Source organism: Lolium rigidum, chromosome 3 (genome assembly GCF_022539505.1).
Source record: "Lolium rigidum isolate FL_2022 chromosome 3, APGP_CSIRO_Lrig_0.1, whole genome shotgun sequence".
NCBI lineage: Eukaryota > Viridiplantae > Streptophyta > Magnoliopsida > Poales > Poaceae > Lolium > Lolium rigidum.
Genome location: NC_061510.1, coordinates 357790075 through 357801187, shown reverse-complemented (window position 1 = coordinate 357801187; position 11113 = coordinate 357790075). Strand labels below are relative to the sequence as shown.

Here is an 11113-nt window from a genome sequence, read left to right as displayed (position 1 = left end):
CTTCGATCCAAGAAACGCACGGCCGGCTACCTCAGCGTCGAAGAATGGCTCCAAAGGAAGGCCTGTCTGGATGTTCAGATAGCTAGACAGAAGAAAAGTTGGTCAGTCGAACGACATAGATCACGTATGCCAGCTGCCGATCGATCGAGTAGCAGACAAGGTTGAACCGATCATATATGGTACTGTAGGTTAAGGCAAGAGAGGCCGGCCGAGGAGAAGGGCCAAAATCTGGTGGTGGTTAGGGGGAAGACGACTTGAACTGACCGACGCGATTCCCGGCGGCCGATTGCAATCCTTCTCGGGTCTCGGCTACCGGCTACGTGCGGCCTGCGCAGATGATGTTGGCCTGCTGTGCTGGTGGGTTGCACTCAAAGATACCGATGCTTCATGGACGGCAACGAATCAGCGTGCACATCCTGGCAGGCACGTAAAATGGTTCCTCACAACTTGTTTAGTTTAGTTTATTTGTTGGGAATTGCTAGTTTTCCAATAAGCTGAAAACGAAGCTAGTGCTCAGTAGATTATGCAACGTTGGATTTGCATTGTGATTCGGTTATTTGAGTTACAAGTTGGGTAGAACTGTTCAGTTGCATATGATGTTGCGACTACGAAAAATGCCTCTAAACTATTAGATTTGCTTCGTGCTCTGATCTAATAGTGAGTTGCAACATAGGTTGCAACTGAGATTCGATGTCATTCTACTGAAAACTAGCACACCCTAATTTATTATTAGCTCAAAAGGGTTATTTAATACTCCCTATTAGCATATATCTGATAGATGTCTCAGATTTGTCTGAATTCACATATATCTACACCCTAAAAACGCGTCTACATAAAGAAAATAGTTTGGAACAGAGGAAACAAACCAATGATTTGCTCTGACCAGAGCTGGAGCATTGTCAAATTAGGGCGTGATCGATGCGTGCATCCGTTCCCGCCGGAAGCTTGGGACAAACTACCATATCAAAGAGAAAATTCAGGTCAAACTGATTGCCCACGATTGTGCCGCAGCTCGTTCCCCAACCCGACGTGCTCCCCTGCAACCATCCACGTTTCGGTAGCGACGCTCTTTTTATTTTTTTGCGAATAAGGTAGCGACGCTCTTGACCTTGCCTTTGCCCTTTTTTTTCCTTATCACAAGTTGTTCATCAACTAATGATGATTAGAGGGACCCGCATTGGTCAAAGGCTGGGAATGCTGGGTTTCAGATCACCACGATCAGCTGCACGTTTCGGTTCAAATCCTATATAAACTACTCCCAACACAGAACGCAGTGCCGTTTCTCTTTTAAACAAGTGAGTACACAGGACATGTTCAGTCAGAGATTTGATCTCATTCAGCCTTTCTTGATGCCTAGAAATGTTGTACATGCAACAATACTCCGACCACTACACTGCACGTATTAGGAGAACATAAAGAATGCTGAACAGGAAATTAGAGGGCTGCATTTGTCAACCTCGAGTAAATAAAATATTTATATACAGGAAAAGAAATCCATGACAACATTACATTGTGGAATTAAATACAAAGAGAACTGTGCTTCCACAGGGGAGGGGTCATGTCCCGGAAAGCTTATATATACAGATTTTGAAGTGCAATGTACACGACGACATGCCATCTTAGTCTTGACCTCAAGACTTCACGCCATCAAATTCCTGGCGCTCACAGCTCAAGCTGCTTTCTTGCTCTTGAATTTGTTTGCGCACAAGATGTACACCACAAAGTTCAGAAAGCTGAGCCCAGCAAGCAGCCAGAAGAAGTAATCGAGATGCCCTTCATTCAAGTTGTCAGGAATCCATCCACGGTTTCCTCCCCTTGTTGTGAAGTAGGCAACCATTGTCAGAATGAATGCGCTGAGGTAGTTTCCGAGCGCTGTGGTCAGGAGCTGCAGCGCACTGCAGAGGCTCCTCATGGCATCCGGTGATTGGTCATAGAAGAACTCGAGGGCTCCAATGAACGTGAATACCTCTGCAGCACCAACCAAGAAATACTGGGGAATCTGCCACAAGATGCTCAATGGAACTGGGACGTTTTGATCCACCAAGTGCATGTCCCTGGCAATGACCAGCCTTTGTATCTCAAGGACTGCAGCTGCTGACATTGCTAGGATGGAGATTAACAAGCCAATGCCCATCCTCTGCAGCGCTGTAAAGCCCCTCTCGTTGCCAGTGAACCTCCGAGCGAGTGGAACCAAGATGCTATCATAGACAGGAACCCATATAATGACACTAACCACATCAAAGGTGGATAGAGATGCTGGAGGAATTTTGAATGAGCCGATTGATGGATCAAGCACCATTCCTTGTTCCACAAACATGGTGGAAATCTGAGCATAGACAGCCGAAAACACAATAGTCGTTGCCCAGACAGGGAACATCCTTACTAATATCTTCAGTTCTTCCACCTGGGTGACGGTGCACACTCGCCATGGGTTGTTGAAGCTATCATTTTTCACATCAAGATCACTAATTGTAGCCGCCTTGTCCAGGCATCTGAAATATATGGCAGTTAGGCTATTACCTTCCATACAAATTTGGAAAAAGGAGGTGAACAGATTAACAAAGACAAAAGGCCATATCAAGGGATAGGAATTTGGTGCACATGGGCACCAGTGCTCCCTCCACTTTCAGATTTTTAAAAATTTGAAAACCTCACACTTCTATTTCTCCAAACATTATGGGATTAAATATGTAGATAGATATGTACAGGAGGAGTCTACGCAAAAAAAGTCCCGGTAAAAAATACTTTAAATTTTGAGAAATACAAAATAAAAAAATTTCTGACAAAAAGATATACTATTTTAATACTATTGTACTACCATTTACTGTCACAAATTTATCTTTTTTATATTTCCCACAATATAACGTATTTTTTAACGGAATTTTTTTGCATACACCCATACTACATATCTATCTATATATTTAACACCATAATTTTTAGAGACATAGAAGTGTGAGGTTTTAAAATTTTCAAAAATCTGAAATTGGAGGGAGCACTGGTGCCCATGTGTGAAAAACACTTTCTGCACATCAAGCTTTAAAGTTGAATTTATCAAACAAACTGTTAATAACATAAAAGAATCAGCAACTAATAAACTCAGAACTTTATTTGCGTAGATTTTAAAAGGTCGATAAACTGCCTGGGGTTATGGTGCTATGTTATGCTCTTCTGAGAAATTTTAGCTCAGAAAAAGACGCACCTGAGTTCATCAGTGTGCTCCAATTGCCGACTCCCTTCAATTGCTGAAATCCCATCAGGTAGCTCATACAAGAGAGAGCTGTCCTCTGGAACAGGCACATTCCACTTGCGCAAGGTGGCAGCAACTACCTGGCATACCCGTGTGATAGGACTACCACCTGGCTTTTGGAATCTATAGAGCGAAGTGCCAGAGAAGAAGCTTATAATGGCCAGCCCCATGAATACTGTTGGAATGCCAAAGCCTAGTCCCCATCCTAGGTTGTCTTGCACCCAAACCAGAAAACTGCTTGATATAAGAGCACCGATGTTTATGGAAAAATAGAACCAATTAAAGAAAGACCCCTTCTGGACTCGTTCAGCTGGATCTGTATCATCAAATTGATCCGCTCCAAAAGATGAGACACATGGCTTGATTCCACCAGTACCAAGCGCAATCAGGTAAAGACCAAGAAAAAAGACAGTATATTGATAAGGATCAGCTGGTGGGCAAAGGGATCCTTCACAGGATGGAGGAATTAGCGCGGGCATTGTTGCTGAAAGAGTCAGTACTGACATCCCCTACAATTAAACCATGATGTCAAGATAAGATATTAACCATGTCATATCAGAAAATCAGAATTGAATACTGCAGTTGAGATATGAACATCTACGGATCAAGCTGGCACGCAAGAATCATATGAATACTACTCACATGCAGCTTTCACAATTATGCATAGTACATGAGTTGAGAGACTGTATCAGGATATCTAGTGTAAAAATGATGAATCTGGATACACTATATCAAGCCACATGCTATTTCTGTAACTGCAGGTGAGAGGATGAGAATTTCTCCTAATTTGAGGGATCTATAAGAGCTCATGCACAGGATTTATCAGTAAACTTCAGTAAAGATGACTTACAATGAAGTATATTGTGGAGAACGTTGCAATCGTCCAATACCTCCCCCAGTATGCATCAGCCAGGATAGCTCCAATAAGGGGAGTCAAATAGCAAGTTCCCTGCCATGTAGTCACATTTCTAGCAGCAGAGGCATTACCATCATGCAGCTTTTTTGTCAGGTAAGTGACAAGGTTTGTCGAGATGCCGTAATAGGCCAACCGCTCACAGCATTCATTACCTATAGGTTGTGTTATGATAGTTAAATTACGCTTATAACTATAGCAGCAGATGTAAACAAAACAAAAAGTACTTGGGCATTACTGCAGAAAATCACCTAAGATGAATGGGCATGCCCTCCATCTACCAGTTTTCTCCTTCACGACACGGTTTCCAGAAAAATCAACAGATCCATCTCCAGTGTACGTAAGTTGGTTCGATTCCTGAAACCGAGAGTATTTAGTGTGTCATGTCATCAAATAAATAGTTGCAATGACAATATTGGGCTTTGACAGTACTTAGGATTCAGTGTGCATTGATAGATAGACTAGAATCACTTAATGTTAAGAGAGTAAGGCACTGATTAAGAGAGACAGAATCCAGGGTAAAATTTTCGCTGTGGTAATTTCATATGCAAAAGGAAGCAACTGTGGAGTTTCATATTCTACTAGGCTTATTTAGGCCCTACCTATGTACAAATTAGTCAAAACTGAACAATACTCCCCTTAGTGAAAAACTGGAACTAGGTCTACTAGGCTGCCTATTTGACTGGATACTGTTACTAGGTACTGTCGCCTGTTAGTGGAAAAACTAAGTACATGGTTTGAAAATAAGCTGATACAAAACGGTAGGAAATCCCGATCTAGAGAACCAACCTGAGGTTAGGTGGTTAGGAGGATGGTTGTATCCCCAGCCCACCAGAGTTCAAACCCCAGGTTTGACATCTGTGTGTCTCATAAAGGCGGAATATTCATTCAGTGGGAGGCGACGTTCCCGTCGACAGCGAGGCGCCTGTGGTGACTTCGTCAATTTCAAGATCCAATCTGCCGGCTCAGTCTTTCGGAGGTGCTCATAGGGGTAGGGTGTGCGTGTGTGCGTTCATAGGGGTGAGTGTATGCGCGTGTATGTGAGCGTCTGCGTTTGTACTGTGTTTCTCAAAAAAAAAAAAAAAAAGAAATCCCGATCTAACAATTTAACTTACGATTGGAGCCCCGAAACTAGCACATGTTGAGATGTCAACACCACCGGAATCGAGATACCAAGTCATCGAGAAGGGAAAATATCCCCTTCCAATTACAGAGCGGTGGGAAAATATCCCCTTCGATTTTGTTAAGGCAACATTACCCTACGTAGCGAGCCAACCTTACATAGTACTCGTTAATCCTTACTTAATCAGTCCACAAGTTCCACTTTAATTTCCGTGAACACGCTCTGCCGTGCATCAAGGAACTACATCCTCTCCAAACACCATCGGAACAGATAAAACAGGAGCACTCGACGCGACGCATGAACTCACCTCGGGAGTGGCGAGGAGCCCCTGCTCCAGGGTGGACTCGCCGTCGGCGCGGACCACCTCGGCCATGGATGCACGGCGAATCTTCAACCCGGTCCGATCGTCGTTGGCGCAGGAACGGCAAGCACGAGTTGGGACGGTGGGTGTGGTTGGATTAATAGGAGGGGAAGCTTGTAGATCTGGATTCGTAGGGTCCAAAGTCCAACCGGAATCAGTGTAGGGCACGGCACCCGCGCTGGTTGCTGTTGCGGTTATTCTTCGGGGAGGGAGTTTGGTCTGGGGAAGGAATCTGAAGCAGAGTTGCTGCGGTAGAGCAGAAGGAGACGAGTGTGGTCCGGCCCGTAGTGAAACGGAGAGGATGAGGATTGCCTCGTAGGAAATTGTTTTCGTGTGGAGGTTTGTGGCAAAGTGATCCTGTTATAATATAAATAATCGAAACTCATATTCTCTGAACTTCAAAGAATTCTGAAAATAATTGTGGATGTAGCCACTAGCCAGTCTCACAAACATGCAAAATATTAATTTGAAATAATTTGCATTTTAAGCTACACGAAAATAACATAAGTGTGGATCTGAGTATACTGAACAACGCATGTTTTCAAAACTTCAAAAAAAAGATCAGATTTTATATTTTTTTAGTCCGTAACAAAATAACTCTGCACTGAGCTTTTGCATTATTCTAGGATGCACTACACAGTTCCATTTGATCTAGATACGCATTTAAATTTGTAGGTTCGCTTATTTTGGAATGATAAAAGAAGTTGCACCATTTAATTTGAAATGGAGGGAGCATCGTTCACAACATTAAAAAAATTATTTTTTTAAGCTTGTAAATTTCATTTTTTAATGTAAAGGATCTCTCGAGCCAAAGAGACTCTTCGCCTTTTTCCCCTTAGAATTACCAATATCACTCCATCTCTCCCATGATTTAGTGCAGTTTATGTGGGTCCCACTTTCGTTATTTGGTGCTACCTCTGGCTCCGTTAGTTGGAAAGGCTCTTGCTATACCTGGGCATACATCGGGTCGATCCGGGCTTCAAGTCGAGCCAAATAAAGCCCAACGTTGAAAAATTAAGCCCAACCAAAAATCCTGAAAGCCCGGTGTGCCGGGGAACTTCCTTAATGAACCCAACTGAGAAGTCGAGGAGCCACTGCCCTCCGGGCTAAATTTTAGGCCTAGGCCCGAAAATATTGGGTCGGGCTGTCCATGCCAGGTGTGGTTCTTGCTATCCTCGCCTCCTTGGGGTCTAAAGGTTAAAACCTTTGTGCAAGCTCTTATTTTGTTTTGAATGATAGCAGTCGCTTAATTCTCACTAAACACACCAAATAGAGGCCTACAACCTCCGTTCGAAAATAGGACTTAACCTTATTCAGATACGGATGTATATACATACTGAAATGCGTTTAGATATATCTGTATCTAGGAGAAGATGATTTATTTATTTTCAATATGAGGGAGTGCCTATAGTTTATTTTATCATCATAGTGTAGTCTCTTATCTTAAAATTTACACTAGCAATAAGAAAAATATAATCCTTCAAATGTATCTATACCATGGAAAAAAATAGCGCGCTATTTCGGCGCTAATAGCACGCTATAGCGTTTCTAGACAGCTCACGCTACATCATTTCGGCGCTATAGCGCGCTATTAGCACGCTAATAGCGTATTTTTCGGCCGACGCTATTTTGTTATAGCGCGCTATTTTTTTCCTTGATCTATACATTGTTTATTTAAATTTAAATAAACTTGCGATGTTCTTTTATGGACGGAGCCAGTATAGAGGAACCCACTTCAAGCTTACCGCCAATCAACTACTGACCGAAATCTGCTTTCCTTATAAAACAGAAAAAAACGAAGCAATCTCACCTTATCCAAACCCTGTCCTGAACCGAACAAAACATCGCTCCAGGAAACGTACCGGGAGCGCTAAAGTAGCCGGAAAAGCAACGATCTCCGCCAAAGTCAGCAAGTAGCTCACCCCGGCACGTCATGGCAAAGGCCTTCGGCGAGTCAGGCCGGCTTATATATGCACTTTTCCTGTTCTAAAAATGGCATACGAGCTAGGCGTCACAACCACCGGCCGCCGGTCTCGGGTCTCCGGTGACACCGACCGAACGCGCGGCGCCACCGGCTCAACCCCCGTGTGAAATTGCCTCGTTTCTGCTCGATCGTTCTATAGAGGACGCACCCGCTGTGTGCTGTGACTGACGAAGTGAAGAATGATGCTGCTTGTCAAATTACCAACCCACGAGTCTACGACCCGATACTTGGAACGTGTACCTCCTAACTATCATCATGTGTGCTTAGTTGGCTTACACGCTCAGTCAAATCACTTTCATTTTCTGAATGAAGCTACATCTCTGACCTCTCCCAGCTGTTTTGTAACGAGAGTTGGCCTGTACAGTGCCAGAAACGAGAAATACTGCGGCTCCTGAACTGTGTATACTGTCAGGCTATCCACCTGCGTTATCGTGTGTATTCGTGAAGTAATACTGTACTACAAATTATGGGGAAGACTTACGTAGGATCAAGTTTTAGATGGGATCTATCCGATGCTTCATTCTTCCCCCGAAATTAATCCTGTTTCGAGAATTTCATCTTCTTGAGAGAAGTTCTTCTAAAGATGCTTGGCATCTCCCTCAGTCCCACAGGTCTATCTTGGTTACTCGCATCCTTTTTTCGCATTGAGAGATCTTGTTTCTTGAGCCATGTTTTCTCGGGTCAAGGCTGAAATCATGTTATGCATCTAGTTTAGTTGCCAACAATCTATTTTCAGTTCATTTGTGCACTTTGTTTGACTGGCAACAAAGTTGGATTTTGGGTAGTGGCATGGAAATTTAGTTTGTTTAGTTGCATACGGTTTGGTGGTGTGGTAACCACTTCTCACAGGTAGTGACATTACCACATACTACTCTGAACTAACATGCAATATATGAAACTAATGTGCAGCATATCAAACTAACAGGCGACACTTAATTAAAGTCGTTTAGCCATAGCTACTACAAAATAACAATTCTTCGAGATGTTACCTAGCTAATATAAGATAGGAGTTCAGCACAAGTATTACTGACGTACTAACAAGTACATGTTATACACACAAATAGGGATAGTTCATAGCATACAGTGGCATGACAATCATCTTCTTCTTCACTTCCTCCTCTTTGTTATCTCACATAGCGTTAACCCACTCCTTCCTCTTGTTCTTCGAGGCTTGATTATCATTTCTACCAACACCATGGCCACCATCAGTGTCGTCACGCGTCAAGTTAGCCTCATTTGAGAAGAATTCATCAAGACCCCACCCTAAGATCCAGTTGTGCAGAATGCAACATGCAAGAACTACCTTAACTTGGCTGAGAAAAGTATGGAATGGTGTCGAGGGTACTCCTCGGCAATGCCCACCTTGAGAGGCTTAGGGTTGATGGAATCCTGCATGCTAACACGAGACATCGGATATGATACGTCTCCAACGTATCGATAATTTCTTGTGTTCCATGCCACATTATTGATGTTATCTACATGTTTTATGCACACTTTATGTCATATTCGTGCATTTTCTGGAACTAACCTATTAACAAGATGCCGAAGTGCCGATTCTTGTTTTCATGCTGTTTTTGGTTTCAGAAATCCTAGTAAAGAAATATTCTCGGAATTGGACGAAATAAAAGCCCGGAGGCCTATTTTCTCACGAAGCTTCCGGAAGTCCGAAGGAGAGACGAAGAGGGGCCACAGGGGCGCCAAACCCTAGGGCGGCGCGGCCCCCCTTGGCCGCGCCGGCCCGTGGTGTGGGCCCCCGTGCCGCCTCTTGACCTGCCCTTCCGCCTACAAATAGCCTCCGTGACGAAACCCCCGCATCGAGAGCCACGATACGGAAAACATTGCCGAGACGCCGTCGCCGCCGATCCCATCTCGGGGGATCACGGAGATCGCCTCCGGCACCCTGCCGGAGAGGGGATTCATCTCCCGGAGGACTCTACACCGCCATGGTCGCCTCCGGAGTGATGAGTGAGTAGTCTACCCCTGGACTATGGGTCCATAGCGGTAGCTAGATGGTTGTCTTCTCCCCATTGTGCTATCATTGTCGGATCTTGTGAGCTGCCTATCATGATCAAGATCATCTATATGTAATTCTATATGTTGCGTTTGTTGGGATCCGATGAATAGAGAATACTTGTTATGTTGATTATCAAAGTTATGCTTATGTGTTGTTTATGATCTTGCATGCTCTCCGTTATTAGTAGATGCTCTGGCCAAGTAGATGCTTTTAACTCCAAGAGGGAGTACTTATGCTCGATAGTGGGTTCATGCTCGCATTGACACTCGGGACGATGATGAGAAAGTTCTAAGGTTGTGTTGTGCTCGTTGCCACTAGGGATAAAACATTGATGCTATGTCTAAGGATGTAGTTGTTGATTACATTACGCACCATACTTAATGCAATTGTACTGTTGTTTTGCAACTTAATACTCGGAGGGGTTCGGATGATAACCTCGAAGGTGGACTTTTTAGGCATAGATGCAGTTGGATGGCGGTCTATGTACTTTGTCGTAATGCCCAATTAAATCTCACTATACTCATCATGATATGTATGTGCATTGTCATGCTCTCTTTATTTGTCAATTGCCCAACTGTAATTTGTTCACCCAACATGCTCGTTCGTCTTATGGGAGAGACACCTCTAGTGAACTGTGGACCCCGGTCCAATTCTCTTTACTGAAATACAATCTCATCGCAATACTTGTTTCTACTCGTTTTCTCTTGCAAACAATCATCTTCCACACAATACGGTTAATCCTTTGTTACAGCAAGCCGGTGGGATTGACAACCTCACTGTTTCGTTGGGGCAAAGTAGCTTGGTTGTGTTGTGCAGGTTCCACGTTGGCGCCGGAATCTCTGGTGTTGCGCCGCACTACATCCCGCCGCCATCAACCTTCAACGTGCTTCTTGGCTCCTCCTGGTTCGATAAACCTTGGTTTCTTTCTCGAGGGAAAACTTGCTGCTGTGCGCATCATACCTTCCTCTTGGGGTTGCCCAACGAACGTGTGAAATACACGCCATCAAGCTCTTTTTCGGCGCCGTTGCCGGGGAGATCAAGACACGCTGCAAGGGGAGTCTCCACTTCTCAATCTCTTTACTTTGTTTTTGTCTTGCTTTATTTTATTTACTACTTTGTTTGCTGCATTTATATCAAAACACAAAAAAGTTAGTTGCTAGTTTTACTTTATTTACTGTCTTGCATTTGTATCAAAACACAAAAAAAAAAAAAAAATTAGTTACTTGCATTCACTTTACTTATTTCATCATGTTTCCTTTTAATTTTACTACAAAGAACATACCGGTAGGACGTGGGTCTATAGTCGGGAGAAATAATATAGAAGAATTCTTCAACCATGTTAGTACCATTGAAAATTTTGAAGATAGACACTTGATAGATCTTGCGCCTACTTATGAAATTGCTGCTTGCGCATTTAGTTCGCTTGTTGGAAACTAAATTTGTTAATCTTAATCCTATAATCCAACACATG

At 43.5% G+C, this 11113-nt stretch overlaps 1 protein-coding gene across 1 annotated transcript; it reads right to left on the bottom strand.

Annotated features, from left to right (window-relative positions):
• Nucleotides 1-1420: 1420 nt before the first annotated feature.
• LOC124704125 (protein NRT1/ PTR FAMILY 8.3-like) lies at nucleotides 1421-5821 on the bottom strand (the record flags this gene model as incomplete). The annotated part of the gene is given in 5 exon segments (XM_047236362.1): nucleotides 1421-2492; nucleotides 3200-3756; nucleotides 4098-4315; nucleotides 4412-4517; nucleotides 5591-5821. Coding segments are annotated over 5 exon segments (1770 nt in total). The 3' UTR covers nucleotides 1421-1669.
• Nucleotides 5822-11113: the final 5292 nt, after the last annotated feature.